Source organism: Syngnathus acus, chromosome 10 (genome assembly GCF_901709675.1).
Source record: "Syngnathus acus chromosome 10, fSynAcu1.2, whole genome shotgun sequence".
Classification (NCBI taxonomy): Eukaryota; Metazoa; Chordata; class Actinopteri; order Syngnathiformes; family Syngnathidae; genus Syngnathus; species Syngnathus acus.
In genome coordinates, this window is record NC_051095.1 from 7,864,669 (window position 1) to 7,883,794 (window position 19,126).

At 42.6% G+C, this 19,126-nt stretch overlaps 1 protein-coding gene across 3 annotated transcripts; it reads left to right on the forward strand.

Moving 5' to 3' along the window:
- Positions 1 to 275: 275 nt before the first annotated feature.
- mcf2a (MCF.2 cell line derived transforming sequence a) lies at positions 276 to 18,755 on the forward strand. Of its 3 annotated transcripts, XM_037263099.1 has the most exons (31): positions 281 to 583; positions 642 to 897; positions 3,459 to 3,527; positions 3,611 to 3,725; positions 4,300 to 4,390; positions 6,783 to 6,902; positions 7,120 to 7,236; positions 7,536 to 7,685; positions 8,210 to 8,331; positions 8,418 to 8,532; positions 8,614 to 8,733; positions 8,802 to 8,993; positions 9,486 to 9,677; positions 9,752 to 9,923; positions 10,329 to 10,405; positions 10,485 to 10,570; positions 11,416 to 11,482; positions 11,556 to 11,671; positions 11,845 to 11,914; positions 12,010 to 12,102; positions 12,191 to 12,283; positions 12,627 to 12,752; positions 12,826 to 13,047; positions 13,941 to 14,033; positions 14,106 to 14,184; positions 14,369 to 14,432; positions 15,717 to 15,817; positions 15,887 to 15,993; positions 16,333 to 16,445; positions 16,614 to 16,717; positions 16,918 to 18,755. In XM_037263099.1, exons 2-31 carry the CDS (start codon positions 789 to 791, stop codon positions 16,956 to 16,958), a joined length of 3,336 nt encoding a protein of 1,111 aa, XP_037118994.1. In that variant the 5' UTR covers positions 281 to 583; positions 642 to 788; the 3' UTR covers positions 16,959 to 18,755. The 3 variants fall into 3 exon arrangements, with proteins under 3 accessions (XP_037118995.1, XP_037118994.1, XP_037118996.1); XM_037263100.1 differs by lacking the exons at positions 15,887 to 15,993; positions 16,333 to 16,445; positions 16,614 to 16,717; positions 16,918 to 18,755 and adding an exon at positions 14,897 to 15,070 and having other exon boundaries at positions 276 to 897; positions 15,717 to 15,803; XM_037263101.1 differs by lacking the exons at positions 281 to 583; positions 642 to 897; positions 3,459 to 3,527; positions 3,611 to 3,725; positions 4,300 to 4,390 and adding an exon at positions 4,802 to 5,597.
- The last annotated feature ends 371 nt before the right edge of the window (positions 18,756 to 19,126 follow it).

The window sequence follows — 19,126 nt, forward strand, 5'->3', positions numbered from 1 at the left end:
CCGTCACTTCAATTTAACCTGAAATGGAAATACACAGCTATTAAGCTGACAGTAATCCTTTCAATTCTATTCAAAGATTTGCTTCTTGATAAACATTCAAAGGTAATTGCTGAAAACTACCTAATGGCGGCCTAGTCATAGTTTGAACTCCATACAGGAAGTGTGTCTATCGCAGTCACGGCCCACTTCGATTTGAGCTAAGAAAAGACTCAAGTGTGGGTCGCAGTGCTCACAATGAAACGGTTGTTCCCTTTGTATGTAATTGTGCAGTGGCTGGCTAAGGGTGTGTTGGGACTTTCATGGTCTCTCACAAAAGCGCTCTCTTCCACAGCTGCTTCGTGTCGGTGACTACAAGAACACTCGCAGCCAAACAATCCTGCCCACTGTAATGCGTTCAGAGCCCAAAGCCGAAGCCATAAAACACCGGAGCATGAATTACAGCAAAGAGTTGGCTTGTTGTCAAGACTTTATAGTGCAAAGCTGACGCACTCAAGCTCCAAAAGAGAGAGAGAGAGAGGGAAGCTGGAGGAGGGGCAGTAGCCCGGCAGGCAGCTGTGGTCAGACGGAAGGAATCATGTTTGTTGTGAGTGACAAAACAGCTGACTGAATGTTTGCTTGACTGAATGTTTGCTTTCATGCAGTTCAAGGTCAGCAAGTTCCGGCAGCTTGAATGAAGCCCAGCGGGGGGATGCTCGCTTACACGCGGCAGCCGTGTATGTAGAACAGGGACCAGGATGTGAGAAGCTTTGGATTACTCCAGCCGTCTGCTGTGCGGCCACTTGGGGGGAATGGGCCCGGCCTCCATGCAAGAGGAGTCCATGACAGAGTCCGAGGAAGAGATGGAGAGCTACGGCTGCCTCCTGCAGGCCCGATCCCAGCTGGAGAGCACACTGCAGCGTGAGTACAGGCAACGCAAACTACATGGGTGCTGGAAAATAATGCTGGGATTTTTCAAAAGTCTATACACCCTTGTTCAAATGGCAGGTTTTGCTATATTTAAAAATGACGAGATAAATCATTTAATTATTTTTTCCCCCACTGTTAATGTGAGCTGGGAAACTCAATTGGAAAATAAGAGAGAGGATGCGGGGGGAGGGGGAGAAAATGTAATTGCACAAGTGCGCACACCCTCATAGCTGAGCATGTGGCTGTGTAAACAATCAACCAATCACATAATACCTGCTACAATTTAAAGAGCTGATTAACTGCAAATAAGGTTCAAATGTTCTGTACTGCAGGGTTGCATTACTTGTATAGCACATGGTCACGCCAGTGTGATTAAAAAGGACATTCTATGAATAACAACTCGAGTATGAGTTAGTAATCTGTGGAAAAAAACAATGCATACACTGAGTTCATTTTTTTTTTTATCAATGCATGAACGTGGATGTTGTGATCAATATTATTCATGTCATTCGAGGGATTCGGTTACCCATTTGAATCGGTCACAGATGGTTTCCTAATTTTTGTTGCTAATAATTTGCCTCGCAGACTCGTATTCCGTCGCCACAGCGATTTGGAAAATGTGCCTTTATAAACATAATAATGCTCCGTTTGCACTTAAATGCATATTTATCTAACACACAATGTTTGTAGTGACTACTGCTAGTACTGAAATAAATCAGTCAGTTCATTGTTGAGCAAGTGCTGTAAACACTGAAAATGTTTAGAGAATGTGAGCCATATATTTGAAAACTGTCACTCAGTGGACGTGTTAAATGAATCTGCTCTGTCCTAATACGGCACAAACGTTGGTATTTTTCATTTGGATAGTCACCAAAGGCAGTACTGAACCCTCGAGTTTGAGTTTCACGGAGACTATCACCTCCCCCCGAGGATAATAGGATTACCTTGGCAAGCTTATCTCATTGTTTAATTAACAGACCTTGGCATTTTATGTTAGTGTGTGTGAACTGAGACCACACAGGGGGAATCAAAAGCTTTTTATTTTATTTTTAAATATATACAGTGAGCATGCTAGCTAGGTTAATCTTACAAGTGATCATTGATTGAGGGTTCAGCATTGTAACCTGGGATTGGTGTTTGGATAGTCTGTTATAGCTAAATGAGAACCTTCCATCAAACAAACAAACAATGCAACCCCAAGCTTGCGTTATCAAGAATAACAAAATATAAAAAATAACAATAAAAATAAATCACGATTATTTGTACACAAGAGGCAATGTTGATGGGTTATTTTTTAGTGGTGTCATAAAATTTTATTTGTTTATTTTTAGGTATTTTGGGACAGCATATCACTTTACACAATTTAATAATACCTAAATTGTCTACTCTTATCTAAAAAAAAAACATCCTTCGCTGTTTCTATACAAAAATGTTGTGCAAGTCTGTGAAATTGTTTGTTGACACAACACTGGTGTGTAAACTCGTGAGAAAAAATGTGGAATTAAAAACCTGGGGATTAAAACCGTTCGCGTTTGGGAGTCAGACACAAGTATGATGCTCAAATCTGAGGTCAAAGAATAACGTTTGTTGTTATATTTGTATTGGGTCACATCTTTACGAGATTTGTTCTGTATCAGACTGACCACACGTAGCATAAAAAACAGAGTGCTGCAGTGGTTTTGTTTGAATTTGGTCAACACGGATAAATGCCACCATGTCAGATTACATTGCAAGACTTCTGGGATTTGCAGGGATTTGTACAGGGTGACAACTAAACCTTGTTTTCTCCAACATTCCTCCAATGGGGATTATTTGGTTCCCACTTCTGCAAAACCTGGAAAGATTGCGACAAAGCTCAGAGGAACGCCGGCCGGCACACTTAGCGGGTGCATGATTGTTTATCTGGGTCACACTGTTTACGAATAGAAAGATTTCACATATTTATTGAATGTATCCACTTTATTGTCTTTGATGGAAATATACTGTAAAGCCATCTTCAATCCTTTCTCATGTTCCTGAAGTGCAGCACAGAGTGTAAATGTCAATTTATCCGAGGTAACTTCATCCTGGCCCGGGTTCAGACGCTCTCAGTTACACACGCGCATCAAATATTCAGAAGTTAGCGGCCGAGTTCATTACAAATAAGGGCTCAACTCTCGTGCTGTGTTGTTGTACCCTAAGGAATATTTAATTTATTTTATCTTTTTATTTTTATTTCATTTAAATTGTAAATCAAACCAAATAAGTTCTTGTTTAAATGGCCAAATCATATTTTGAAGGAAAATAGTTAATAGTGTGAATCATGAATTCTTTTCTACCCCAAACTAATTTAAAAATGTGCTTTTATAGTTTCTTGCTGGTTTATGTTGGTATTTATTTAATTATACAAAGCATTTTGTTTCCTTGAATGTGATATCAATTGTGGAAATTGTTAAGCACTTGGAGAATTTGGATTAGAATGAATATAAAACAGAATCCAATGGTGTAAAACTCCTCTCGACTTATAAATAAATTGCTTTGTTTGTGTTTGAGACTTTTCCATTCTTTTGCAGAGGTGACGGTTCCAGTGAGCATGAAGGAGGTCGGCGGCTACATTGAGAAACAGGTCGCATACCTGTCAGGTGAGTTCTTATCCCGCTCAAAAATGCTAATGTGAAGCGGCACCACGGAGAAGTCCATTTATTGTATACGTCCCCCCCTCCAGGTGGCCGCGGAGAAGACTCCAGTGTCATCATCACGCTCCCGGAAAGCTCCGCCTTCAGGGACATACCGGAAGAGGCCTTGGCTAAAGTCTTCACGTACCTCACGCTCATCCCTCGGTGCGTTTTGCTCTCACAAATTGCCCAGACAAGACATAAAAAACATAAGAATATGTCACCCTGATGGTAGACATGTTTACCTCCTTCTCATCCCTTTCCATGTTTGAAGTGTTGCGCTCAATCAGTGTTCTTACCCAATAATTAAAATGGTTCTTTACAATGATACCAAACTTACAAATTAGCATTTTTGTGTGCGTGCCATATGTAGCCTGAATTCGCTGCAGTGCACCAAACGTGTTCAGTTGACATTCTGAGCACAGCCTCAGCATGGCCTCACCGGACAGGCGCTGTGTTCGATGTTCTGCTGATGTCAGCACTTGCAGCAGTCGGGAATTCTCACTTGGCTCTGCAGTCTCTTGACAAATCGACAGCAGCATGTTGTCAAACGTTTTGGGTTGCGAGAGCCCCTACAAGGGTTTTATTTCCCCCCCCATGAACAACTATCATGTGAACCCTTAAATGTTGTGAGGATTTCTATTCATGATCTGTTTAATAGAAACACCTTTGATTGAATTAAATTCTGTTTGCCATATGACAATCACCCACCCTGAACGCCCCTCCCTCCCCCACACAGAACGAGGCAACCAGGAGTAAAGTTCATCATCATTTTAGACCGAAGATTGGACACATGGGCTTCGATCAAGACTGCATTGGCCAGAATAGCAGTGAGTTTATTTCCATAGCGATTACATTTTTCCATATCTGTCCTGAACGACTGCTTAGTCATGGAGTTGTTCATAGAGCATTTGAATAATTCCTTTTTGTCAACTTATAACTATTAATTGGACGGACTGAGGTTTGATAGGAGACAGAGAGAAGGGAGCAAAAACAAAGAACTGCGAAATGGTAAGGCATGGTTGGCTCGAGATCTGGCGTAAAGACCGACAAATAGGACAGGACATGGCATACGGCACAGGTGTCAAAGTCAAGGCCCGGGGGCCAGATACGGCCCGCCGCATCGTTTTATGTCGCCCGCAAAGACAAATTGTGCATCAAATTCGTGTGTCAATACTAAAATTGCAAATTGTCTTCACTTTTAATATATTTTCTTCTAAATATTTGACCAGTTTTTACTCGTCTGATTTGAAAACGACTTATTTGTTTTGTAGCTTTTACTGTACATAATGAGGTGCTCATACTTTTATTTGGGTTTACAGTCGTATTGGCCCTCCGAAAGAAGCTATGACGACAATGCGGCCCAAGGAAAAAATTTGTTTGACACCCCTGGCATACAGGATAAGCCACCCAGAACAGGTCACCAGCCAGTCGCAGGGCACACAAACAGCCATTCACACTCACAATAACTCCTACGAGCGATTTGGAGTTCTCAATCGGCCTACCATGCCTGACTTTGGAATGTGGGAGGGACTATACAAAGCAGTCTAACGTTATTGATACATACAGCTTCGGGACAAGGCTGGACGTGAGAAGCAGAAAACACGTCAGATTTGGACTGGCTCAGACCGGCGAGAGCAATATGTAAAGAGTTGTAAACAACACAGCACAAACCAGATGACTAGACATTCCATATTGTTTTGAGAAACAGTTTGCAGTGGCGTACAATTGCTCAGCTGCGTCACACTGAGACTGTTTCTAGCATTTCGGGATAGCCTGGCACCGATAGAAATGTAAAACAACCCCCCCAAAAAAGAAGGTGGGATGACGCGGGCTCTGCAGAGAGGATGAAGATGATGATGATGAGGCAGGCACAGAGTGTTCGCCTGCATCCTTCCTTCCTTCTCCGGAGCGAGGCTGCTGCTGATGCTTTCCTCGTGGAGCTGTCAAATAATACAAGCCGGATAGATGTCCCGCTATCACAACATGGCTGAGACATGTTGCCGGAGAGGACTCGCAAAGATTCGGACCAGCCCGGTAACGATGATTTTTCCACTCCCCCTTGCTGCAGGAGTTTGGGTGAAGTTTGAGGGCGGGAATGCGGCAATGAGTGGAAAGCTGTGTGTGTGTGTGTGTGTGTGTGTGTGTGAGGGGAGGGCACTTCTGCTTAGTCATGCAAGAGGCTCCGAGTGGAAGGAAAGGGAGACCTATCTGGGAAGAGTGTGTCATGCATGTTTGCAACCTTCCATTCACACGTGCATGCTTGACGTCACTCGGTCACTTCAGGACAAATCAATGTCAGCATTACGACCGGTCCGAACGCGTCATGCTGCTGCTGCTGGAAAATAGATCAAGTATGGCTTGACATTTAAAATCAATGCTGCACTTTATTAAAACGTACTGAAATACCATAGAATGTAATAAGTATGGTAGTTTGTCCTTTATCTGAATTCAATAGGCTGCTCTTTCTGGTGAGCACCATGGCCACTAGGGGGCAGTGTACAACTTAGTGTATACGTTGACAATGAAACATATTGTCGCATATGATAAACATATGCCCGTGAGTATTCTTATATGATCTTTCTTCATGCATTGTGTTAAAGCTGGCTGCACATGCATCTCTTGGATTGACTGAGTAAAATCATTTTTCTACGCAGTAATTAATTTATTGCTGGGTGGGTGGTGATTGGAGGTCAGTGTTCACTGCCCTTGCAAACAAACTGCAGAAGTGTAACACAAGACAAGCGTAAAAGTACTGAATCAAGTCGGCTCGTTTGACTGCTTGACGTAAGGTGCTTAATAACTCGTGTGGCATGCCTGAATGATTAACCAGAGGAGAACCCGAGATCTAAGACTTTAAAAATGCAAAAAGCAACTATTTGCAAGCTGTCTGCAGAGTATGTGCTCATTAATCGAATGCGCTTAAGAACTTTTGGATAAAATGTAACATGAAGCCAATATGGAAAACCATTTGAGGATCTATGCAATTATCTACTGGTGTCACTAGTTTTATTGGCATCTAATAAGTCATGTCTTCAAACTCTAAGTGGTTGTTTTCCCTCAGGTGTGGTTGTTTCTTGTTTATCTATCACAGAGAGGGCCGGAGACACCCGATTTATTCTACAGGTCATATTTATCACAGTTTATGTAGTAAACTGGTGGTGTTTGCAAACTGTTCCTCAACATGAATTACAGGTCATTTTTCTCTTGCGTTCTTTGCAGGCCTCCTTTCCGGGGAACCTCCATCTGGTCCTGGTGCTCCGACCCACCAGTTTCTTCCACCGCACCGTCACTGACATCGGCTTTCGCTTCACCCAGGAGGACTTCATGCTGAAGATGCCTGTAAGGCAACCTCCGCTTGTACTATTTTAGAATGATAATATTATTATTGCCAGGGTGTGAAAGCATCATAGATAGGAAATTGACTCCACTTGCTTTGCAATTGAACAAACAGGAAAACCTCAACTCGCATGTTTTGATTGTGCCCAAATGAGTTTGTCACCCCTGGGTACCTCGTCTTCAACATGATCTATATACTGGATTGGATGTGACCATTCAGGTGGTGATGCTGAGCTCCGTCACAGACCTGCTGAAGTACATCAATGAAAACCAACTGACGTCAGAGTTCGGAGGCACCCTGGACTACTGTCACAGCGACTGGATTGTTTTAAGAACGGTATTGTATATGGATGCTTAACAAAACATAAACCACATCAGATATATTTATATTTTACAACATAGCAGTAGTGTGTGGTGCGTTTCGGACCTGGGCCTTTAGAGGGGATTTTAGTAATCCACTTCTTACTAACACGATAATGTACAATACATTATTTTACTTTGTGTGGCATCAAAGAAGAGACAGAAGACTGTTGAAAGTAAATATTTACAATTTAATGCAAGTTGTAAATGTAAGTATGAGTAAAGAGCTTTCCACCGTACATTGTTTACTTTCTAGCCATTCTATTTCTGTTGCAGGCCATTGAAAGTTTTGCCGTCACAGTGAAAGACGTTGCGCACATGCTGCAGGCCTTTGGCACTGAACTGGCCGAGACCGCCATGCCTAGTGAGGGTGATGCCATTCAGAGTCTCCTGGAGTCTCACAATGAAAAATACAGAAAGCTTAAGGTGCCTTTTATTGATATTGTTCCAGCATAGAAGCATTTGTTTGAATAAATCCAAATTTGCAAGCTGAGACTCAGCAGAACTGACATCATCAAGCTAACTGATCTGACACTGCCTATGTTCTCTTGTGTTTTGCGCTCTTAGACACATTAACAGAAAAGTTTCTTTTTATCAAATAGCGACGTTTGCTCTCGAGTAGTTGGCATAGCAGCTAATGCAGCTAGCGTTTACTGCTGAGCAAAAAAAACATTAGCACTGATTTGCAACTATGATAGTTTAATTCAAATAATGAAAATGAATTAGTATTCATTTTAAGTTTTACTTTAATTGTAAAAGTCTTATTCAAAATGTTTTTTTGAACTATGTGTTTCTCAGGTGCTAACAAGATTGCACCAAACCCGGCAAACTATGATAAGGCAATAAAATACCTCATTAACAAGCATCTCATTGCTATAAGTTTATTATCCAGAAAAAAAAAATATTGTAAAGTCTTGATGGATGATGATAACTTCTGTCATCTGTGACAGGAGGCCATTCGATCTTTATCAAGAGAGGGTCAACATCTTTTGTCAAGCCTGGAGACCACCACCACCAGGGACAACAATGACCCTCACTGGGATGTCCAGCTGGACTGGGAGACGGTTCAACGGTACAGACATTGATGAGATGCTTCGACGCATAACTTGTAAGTAACAGCATTTGTTCTTTATTTCGTTTTTTGGTTTTTGTTTTCAGGCTCCTGACTCAACTCCGAGACATGGAATTGGCCTTTGATGGCTACTTTGAGAAGCACCGTCTGAAACTGCATCAGTACCTGCAGCTGCTCACGTATGAGCAAAGCTTTCAAGAGGTAAACATACACTATTCAATAAAAATCTCAGTTTCCAACCCTTCATTTCGCCCTAGTGACTTTATGTTGATGACGTTTCAGATGGAGTCATGCCTGTCTGGCGTGACGTCTCAGCAGAGCCAGCTGTCCACGACGGTAGACACGCTGGCTCAAGCCGAGCAGGCTCTCAAACAGCTGGAGACTTTGGAAACACTTTCTCAGGTTTGTCACAGTTGTCCGAAATGCTCCCGCGCCGTTGATGAAAGCAAAGCTCGCTTTTGGATGGACAGGAAGCCGTGTCACGCTCCCAGATCGTCATCCTTCGCGGCCACCAGCTGTCGGCGGGACACCACTACGCCACGGCTCTAATCATGCAACGCTGCAACGAGCTGCGGCATCACTGTGATAGCCTCAATGCTGCTTTGGGGAACAAACGCTGTCATCTCCTGCAAGCGCAGCAGCTCCTACTGTCTCTGGACCAGGTAGTTCCATGAATGTCAAGTCACAGAGTACAAATACTTTTATTTTTCGGACTACTATTTGAAAACAGAAGTCTATACTTTCTTCTCTGTAGTTTGTCAAGCTTGTTACTTTTTAAAAAATGGTTCAGATTCTGAATAGAATGTTTCACTCTTTATTGTTACTCAATTCCCAACATTAGAAATGCTATGACTAATGTTAGCAAAGCTAAGGAACACATTTGACCTATGTCAAGGAGCTGACTACTTTCACATTTTTTCCATCTCTGCTTCCAGTTATCATTAGCTAGTTTAACTTTTTTTCTTTTACTTGTTTCACGTGAGCAAACTTGTCAATATTTTATTTTGATAGCATAGCAAAAGAGGGAAATTAATGTCTGCAATGTTTTTCCCCTTTGTTCCATGTTATCTTTTATCTAACTTTTGTAGAGTACATTTTTTAGTCTTAGTACAAGAGTTGAACCAGTTTTTTAATGTCCTGTCCCCCCCCACCAGGCCCAGTCCTGGTGTGATGATGGAGCCTATATGCTGGCCAATCAACTTGTGGAGAAGTTCCACTCCAAGGAGGGAGCACAGACTGCTTTGAAGGCCATCGAGAACTTCCTGGAGGGTTCGCCCTCCATAATGACATCTGCACCTGAAGTTCTAGCTTTGGAGTATGAGGCTGTCATCACTCCTCAGCTGCAAGTACGGCACATTTGGATTTGTTGCAAAGTGCCGCACCATCAAGAATCTTTATCATCTTTATTTTCATCTGTCAGGAGAAGATAAATAAAACGTTTGAGAAGCACGCAGCGGTGCAACTGATGATCCAGAACCGACGGGTCGATCTGAGGAAGCTGGCCGACAAACACGTCCGACCGGTCCAGCTGGTGGCCCCCCGTGCTGAGAACCCACCTCGCTCAAAATCGCCAATTTTCTCCCCCAAGCATGGTATAATCTAAGCCTGTGTTAAGACATGGGAAAAACAAAAGTACCTGGCTGCTCTATGCACCCAATTAATCTTTTACCTCAAGACATACAGTAGTACATCTATTAATTTGTCCTTCTTGTGCATATATAATAATAATATATTTTTTTTAATTCTAGATGATCTTATACACGATACAGTATATGTTAGGGCCTGGCTGATACAGATTTTTGTGTTTTATGCAAATACAGATTATCGATCCCAGATGATTAATTAGAATTTTTTTTAAATGCATTAAATAACTGCCCCCTCCATTCCAATTGAAATTATTATTAGCACAAATTGATGTGATTGCACATGAGCCAGCAAATATGCACACTAGCACTGCTGTATTTCAGCAAGCTGACAATCGGATCTGATTTTTACAGCTGACGGTTTGAAATTCACATTTGATCTCCCTCTTCCTGGAAAGAGGGCATCCCGAAAAGGCCCCAATGCTCGCAAAGTAAGACATTTTTGCATTACCTTTTTTTTTTTTGGAGGGTGGGGCAAGTTAACATGAATTGAAAGCTGTGTTTTTCCAGATCGAGGTCATTCATGACTACCAGGAGAGCCGCAGTTGTGTGTCGTACGGCGTGGAGGGAGAGGACAGCCCGGATGTCCTCAAGCGGTGAGGAAGACACGCCCATCTCACCATCTGTCGGTCCGTTGATGTTCAACTCACTGATTCGGTATAAAACAACGGTGGGCAAAGTATGTTCTTGGCCCACTTAATATTTGCAGCACGAGTGAGTTGCCGAACAACCAGCTCAGTGGCCTAGTGGTAGAGTGTCCGCCCTGAGACTGGAAGGTTGTGGGTTCAAACCCCGGCCGGGTCATACCAAAGACTATAAAAATGGGACCCATTGCCTCCCTGCTTGGCACTCAGCATTAAGGGTTGGAATTGGGGGGTTAGATCACCAACTGATTCCCGAGCGCGGCACCGCTGCTGCTCACTGCTCCCCTCTCCCCCAGGGGATGGATTAAAATCACACGGGGATGGGTTAAATGCAGAGGACAAATTTCACCACACCCAGGTGTGTGTGTGACGATCATTGGGACTTTAATCTTTAATCTTAATCTTAATCTACAAGCCTCATCTTGGTGTAGGAGGAACTATGTGAGTTTAGAGGGTGCAATTGGACAAAAGCTGTGCTTTGCTGCCATATTAAAAGCATGTTGGTACCGCTGAACTAAGTTGAGGTGGTTTAGACATGCGTACATGGTGTTTTGCCACCATCTTGTGCCATCCCTAAGCATATATAAAGTCTTTTAGGGGGAGTATAAATACCTTTGAGATTTGTTTATATATAAAATGAATATATAACAAATACAATCATCTTTAATATATTTCTTAAAACAAAATTTGTAAAATTTACATATACATTAACTGTAATGACAACCTTGTGACTCTTCCTTAGTCTAACTCATGTGTTTTTTTTTTTTTTAATGTTTTGTTGTTTGCATTTGTCACAGTCACGTGATGAGAGAGCTCATTGAGACGGAGAGGATCTATGTGGAGGAGCTGCTGTCGGTCCTTCTCGTGAGAACAAACTTCCGCATCCTCGCCGCACACAATGAGGTCGTCAGGCCCGGTGACTGTGATGCCGTTGCAGGGCTATGAGGTAGAGATGGACAACCCGCTTCTGGCTGACCTCCTGCCGCCCGTCCTGCACGCCAAAAGAGGAGTCCTCTTTGGAAACATGCCCGACATCTACAACTTTCACAGCAGGCAGGTCCTCCACGGCTGCGGCATCATAAAATAAACCAAACATACTACATTGCTTGCATTGTTATAGATGATTGTCGTTAGACATTTAATGGTAGAGTGTCCCAGTATTTTTGTTAATTGTATGACCTCAAATCATGTGTATTTGCTTGTACCTTTTATTTTGGGCAACCTAGCATGTTTCTCCAGGACCTTGAGGGATGCCTGGACACTCCCGAGGGTGTGGGACTTTGCTTTCTTGCCAGGGTGAGAAGCAAATTATTGGCCAAAATGGCTCCATGATTGTATGCAAATGTGATTTTTTTCTTCCCCCACAAAATAATGAGGATTTGTGTCAGCAGAAGGAGAACTTCCAAATGTACGAATGCTACTGTCAGAACAAACCACGTTCTGACGCTCTGTGGCGGCAGTTCTCGGATTGTGCCTTCTTTCAGGTCATTTGTGCACATGATAATCTGCATGCACGTATAATACAATCATACTTTGTCTGTTTAATTAACAAAATGTATTTTTTTCATTCAGGAGTGTCAGAAGAAGCTGGGCCACAAACTGGGCCTGGACTCTTACCTGCTAAAACCAGTTCAACGCCTCACCAAGTATCAACTGCTGCTTAAGGTTTGTCAATACAGCAATTATATCAATAAACAGTAAATCAGAAGGCCCATTTAATTGCATGTTGTGTACTTTTTTTTGTTACGCTTGTACTACACTCCAAAAGAGAAATGCTCCCTTACTTTGATATCACGTCAATTTATTTTTTCTTGCAACAAGACCCAGTCAAGATCAAGATGAAAAAAAAAAAGAATCGCAAATTGTGAATATGCGCGGAACAGTATTTTTGTATTCTAGCCAGTAAAAAGCATATTGCCCATAATATTCAACACACCTGCAACCCTGGTAAGCGCTCTAGGAAATAAATGTTTCCTTTAAATGTTGATGTGTGTGTGTATGCTCCCAGGAGCTCCTGAAACATAGCACTGACTGCAAGGGATCATCTGAACTGCAGGGAGCGCTAACAGCCATGCTGGACCTGCTCAAATCCGTCAACGACTCCATGCATCAGATTTCTATCACAGGATATGAGGTGAGGCCTGTATTTAAATTTTTTTTAACTGCCTGCTTTTATAGAACTGCTCATCTTTCTCGCGCTATTTCAGGGGGACATTTGCGAGCTGGGCCGCGTGTTGATGCAGGGCTCCTTCAGTGTGTGGATCAGCCACAAGAAAGGGTCCACGCGCATGAAGGAGCTGGCCCGCTTCAAGCCCATGCAGCGCCATCTGTTCCTCTACGAGAGCGTGCTGCTCTTTTGCAAGAAGAGGGAGGAGCATGGGGAAGGTTGCGACAAAACGCCCTCGTACGGCTTCAAGCACTGCATCAAGGTTGGCCTTTCAATTCCAGCTGTCCAGCCGTTTTATAGTAGATTGTCAAACCTAAAATGTCACCAAAGCCATTCCTGAATAAGGAAAGTAGAAGGCTCATGGAGTCAAGGAAGTTCACGTGTTGTAGCTGTGCTTCAGCTTCACCACTAAACTGATATGGTTCAATCAGTTATTAGGCATTTAGTTTTAAGGATAATGTTGGAAGGAGAATCAAGGGTTTTGGGATCATCGTTTGTGTTATATTCATCCATTTCATTCTTTACACTCGGATAGATGATTGTAAAAATAAAAATGCAAAATTTAATTCAATTTTAAAAGAGTACAGGCTTCTTTTTCACAATAATTAGCACATTTCCTAAATCAAGATGTATTTTTGACAAGAAAAAATGGCTTCGTTCATGTAAAATGGTGATTTTGTTATTCCAACCTAAAACAAGATTAGGACTTAAAAAAAAAATTGACATTCTTAAAGCAATGCAACTGTTTTTCTCTAAAAAATTTACATTTATGTCAACATTACTACGTTTTTCCTAAAACATAGCCCACTTTTTATTCTAATTGCATTTCATTGCCGTTAGGATTATGAGGGGAGTCCTTGGGAAAATGCCTGACCAAATCACCACAATACATATTTTTTTAATCAAATACATCTGTAAAACTTTCAATCAAAACTGACAAAAAATATTAAGGCATCATTTCCCATCTCTTTTAGTGCCTCTCATAAGATTGCCAATGTGTTTTTAATAAATCCTCTCCATATTTATAGAACAATCTCAGAAGATCTGCTGATGGGCTATTAAATGTGTTGACAATATCTGGTTGACATTTTCACCTATGATATTTCTGAAGTGTTTTGTTTAGATGTCGTACATATGATTTGTGTCTGTATGCAGATGACTGCTGTGGGGATCACAGAGAACGTCAAAGGAGATCCGAGGAAGTTTGAGATCTGGTACAGTGGCAGGGAGGAGGTGTACGTGGTTCAGGTAAGGAGTCGGTAGAAATAGTGATTGGTCACTATTGGTCGCAGTGGAATGCACGTGTTGTTCTGTTTTTAGGCCCCCAGCGTGGCAGTGAAGATGTCCTGGCTCAGCGAGCTGCGTCGCATCTTAACCAATCAGCAGAAGTTACTGCGAGGTCAGTGGTGGACTTGCATGCCAATAGTCATAGATAATAGAAAGACAAAAAATTAAAATTACAGTATTTTATAACAGTACCTTGTCAAAGTATCTTTGGACGTGCTCGAAACTCGAAGATTAAGACTGGTGACCTACCACTGGTAAATAGTCAACTGATACCCAACTGTATGTTCTCCTTCCAGATGAGATTCATCAAAATGGACAACCAGTAGAGCACGTGCATCTTTCTCCACCACCATGTGAGAGGTCAGTGCCCCCCATTTATTTTTTTTCCTGACCTTTTCACAATGTTTGTAAACTTTGCATATTTTAGCAAAACAATGGGTAGCTTGTTAGCTAAGGTTAGACTAGCGTTGTAGTGACCTATCCGTTTTAAAAAAAATCAATAAACTAGCTTCTCAATCAGTGATCATGCTCTGTTTAAATTATGTCCATCAAGTAACATCGTTTTTCTTTTTTCGACTTACTAATGGGGTTCTCTAACGGTGCCTGCTGACTTTTTTTTGCCACTCACAAGTACGAGTGACATCATAATGAAAAGGTCTATTGCGATTCAGATCTTATCCATACCAACACACATGGTCAGCTGGTGTTAGAATATTCAGCTTGGGTCAACTTGACATCACCAAAATCCAATTTTGCATGGGCACAGCAGCTGTCCAACTGTGTGTGGTTGCCCCTGACCCCATACACCCACCCCCTCACTGCAGGGCCTTGCGGCCGTCCAGAGGGGCACCGAGGGGCTGTCTGCCGGGGCTGCGCTTGGTCTCCGCAACGTCCAACGTGTTTATGTGCCTTCGCTCCCGAAGCCCCCGTCCCCGAAGCCCCCGGCAATGGCCCCATCTTCGCCCCCAGTTCCACTGACCTCCCATAAAAACTCAGTGGTAAACTCAGCCCACGTGTTTGCATAGTGGCTCTTGGCTTTGCATATCACACAGCAAACGTGAATTGTGGGATGTGTTCACTGAGCCATTCTGGGTGAAAACAACATTAGGTACAACCACTGCAATCCATCCAGCCATTTTCTTTGCAACTTGTGGTCTCAAGTAAGCCGGATCCTATCCCAGCTGACGTCGAAGAAAATGGCGTACACCCTGGACTGGTCTTCAGAAAATGAAGCTCTGTCATCATTCTGCAGGTGTACCTAATGTTGTGTCCTCTGAATGTTGTCCACCTGAACAGTTCTGAGGCTAGCCCCTTTCATTCTCCTTATTTTGTCATGACGACTTTTGAAAAGGCGGCTGTTATCTGCTTTCCCAAACCAAAATAACAGTTGAAAGGTTTTTATTTATTTTCCCTCAACTCGGATCTTGTCACAAGCTTCTCTCATGCTAGCTAAACACATAAATGCAGTCCATCCTCTAGAGAAGCTAGCACACGGCTGCTCCATTTCCCATCACGCCGTCTGGCTGTCTGAATGCTCATACATGCGCAGGCAGCGGCACGGAGGTCATTCCATGACGGCCATCTGGACTCTTAAGCTTGTCTCCAACAAATCACTCTGTGTCGTTTGTGTGTCATTGCTACCAGTAAGCAAGAGAGAGCGTCGCTCAGTTCGGAGGACACCGAGTCGGGGAAGAGCAGCCCGGACGCCCAGCGGCGCGCCCCCAAATACCAGCTCAACCGCAGGAGTGCGTAAATTTATTTTATTTTTTTAACCTTCCACCACTTTTCAACACTTAAACAGAAAGTTTTTCCAGGTTGGCCGGGAGCTCATCATCACTCGGTAACCATCTGTGAGGGTCTCGATGACACGAGTGGCGGCCGGCATGCTTTCCACCAGCCTGACACGCAAATGGTGAAACTGGTGAGACGCTTTACAAGCAGTCCTCTTTAAGAAATATTTTCTAGAACCTTTAAAAATGTGTACACCTAAAATGACCTTTTGGTGTTTTGGGTGACATAAATAGCGAGACAACACAAACAATTCCGAAGTGAAGTAGACTTCTAGATTAAAGGCGAAATGTAATCATTCATTTGCGTTATACAGTCGTAAACAGCAAAAGATGATGGCAACAGATTTCCAAATCATCCAAATCAGTCCAATTATGTGAAATCCTGCACTACATTCCGGTCTCTCGTAACATATATTGGTTGGCGATCGTTTAGTGCATTCTCACTGATGGAATCGCTATTTGCGTGTCAGTCTCGAGGCCGATATCGGGCCTTGGCGGACTGCCTACAAAACGGACCGGACAGCGTCCTCATCAAATGCGGCGATGTCATCCAGCTGATGTGTGAAGACAACAAAGGCCGCTGGTGAGTATGCGTTTTACAAGTGGATTTGAAAACATGTCAGTAGTGTTTAGGAAAGCGTTTTAGTGGTGTTTATTAACAACAAAAAAGAATCTGTGTGTGAGAAGCAATGCTAAATTATGTCCAACACTATGTATTTGTCATTCTTTTCCTCTTCATTTCTCCGGTCAGGCTGGTGAAGAATTTGAGTCGCCACCAAGATGGCTTTATTGCTTCTGCCAGCCTGCAAATGACCATAAGAGGGAGCAGTCGAGCAGGCTCTTCCAGACTCAGGGGTAAAAGGAGTTTCCATTTGCGTAGAGGTGGCAAAAATACTCACTCTTTTTACTTAAGTTGAAGTACAGTTTAAAAAAAAAAAAAGACACCAAGAAAAACATACGCGGCCGACTCTGAAATATATATACTGTTTACCTTCCACCACTGGATTTGAGTTTCCAAATGTTTAGAATTCTGTTCTGCTTTGTTTTCCATGCAGAAACAGGCAACGTCAGGACAAGAAAGCTCAGTTCTCCATAGTGAGAAACGCACGTGATCAGACCAAAAAAGGACATCCTGTCCTGATTTTGTGGCACTTTAAGGCGTTGGAATTCTTCACACCCTCACAGGTTAGGATTGACAATCCGTTCTGGTGTCGCCCCCTCCACACACATACAAACGTCATATATGACCAGCACAAAAGCTGTGGAAGCCTTGCGTCCTTTCCCAAGACTCCACAGTGCAGATGTGAGCAGGAATGCCTCACTTTTTGGCAACCATTCTTTACCGGTCACGAGTGTTTGCTTTGACTGAAGAAACACTCGATCCAAGACTGGGTTCGATTTCCTACAGAATATATGGATGTTTGACTGTGAACATCATCCTAGAAAAAATGGCTTGAAGAAAATCATGGACCTGCACACAATCAGAATGCCTTGATATTATTGCAGTACTCCTTGGAGACACTAGGGGACATTCTGCATTTTCCCAGTATCTGAGAACTGCTGTGTGTTGTTTTTTGTTGTTGCTTTTTTATATAGACACTCGGTTGACATCATACCCAGTTTCTAAGGGAATTTCTAGCCATTTGTAACGAGCCTTCTGTACTATTCCTCAAGTGCCAAAATAGTGTTTTCACTTGTTTTATTTTCCTTCTCAACTTGGGGCGCTTATGTCTTAGTGAGCAAATTGTTTCAAGAGGACAATCTCCACAACGAGGAAGGAAAATGGCCTATATGTATGTGTGTGTTTGCCTTTCTGAATTCTTTCTGTGTGAGTGGGGGGGAGGGCATGTGCACCACCTACCTTCGGCACATTGCTCATTCAATACAGTGAACCCCCATTTATCATCGAGGAAGTGTTTTATATTTGTTGTGGCCTAACATGGTACTACACCCAACTTTAAATTTGGACTTGCTTGTATAATGTAAAACCCCATTAGAAAGAAAAACCCCAAAAAACGTAAAAATCTGCAGCCAAGATACGGAAGATGAACAGCGGGGTTCACTATAAACATGACGGGCACGAATGCAAGCAACCGATGGGTTATCAAGCTGTGTGTGCTGCCTTCTTGCTTCCTGTTGTTAGCCCCGCCCTCAAAGCTTCCATCACACAAGCCTGTTGTCTTTAATGTGAGATAGACTGATGATACACCATCATGTGTTGATCAACGCTTCATTAAACATTGACGCCACGCTTGTATAAATCCGAGTGAGGGCCCCTGTTGGGGAGCGGCTTTTGATATTGAAATGTATCTTGAAAGCGGCAGGAGCCTGGTCACATGACATTGTTTGTTCAAATATTTATTTTGTCTTTGCGAGCTGACCCCCCCACCCCCCCTCCACGCTACCAAATGAAATCACATCTCCGTTCCTTCCCGAGAGCCGCGATTGCTTGAATGCTTACGTAACAAAGCAAGCTGTGGTTTTGTAACTGTCATGAAAATGCTGCTGGTTTTGCACAGATTTTTCCAAACATGGGAAAAAAAAGCTCGATGTATTCATTCATCTTGTCAAACCAAGAAGCCTAAACTTGGATTCATATGTTTCTTGCAACCGGGTAGAATAGTTTGCACATCTTTTGCTAAAAAAAAAAAAAAAATGCAATCTGGTCAGTGGTTACTAAGATATTTATTGCAATAACTGCTGTGTAAATAAGCCTTTTGATAATTCCACTGTTTCAGAAATGCAATATCTGTCCATAAACGTTGACTGACTGGATATGTCCCATTTTCAGGGTTTCGATTAAAGCCTACACAGACAACAAAACTGTGCCGGTGGTCTCTTTGTTGCTTTTTGCCCAGAAAACAACACTGATTATGCTTCTGTGTGAAAAAAATATTTTTCTAATCAGCAGATGGCAGCAAGTTGTTGCGGTGCAGCAGTTTGCGGTTCACCATCTGTCTGTCAGGTTGGGCTGAATTTGGAAAAAAATCTTCCCCCCCCAATTTTATTTTATTGGAATTTTTGGACTGAATGAAGTCATCAGCATTCACCTTAGGGTATACATTTTGACATTGGGCTTTTGATGCTGACTTAAAGTAGGATGATTTCTGTCAAGTTGCCGAGTCTAGAATGGTCATGTCACGCTTGAGTTCAATACACCAAGAATTTTGAAATACTAACTGTTAGAGTGGTGCTTACCCCAACTTGTTTTTGCAAGTACCACACGGGAGACAGTATGCCCTTTGAAACACCTGCAGGTGGAGA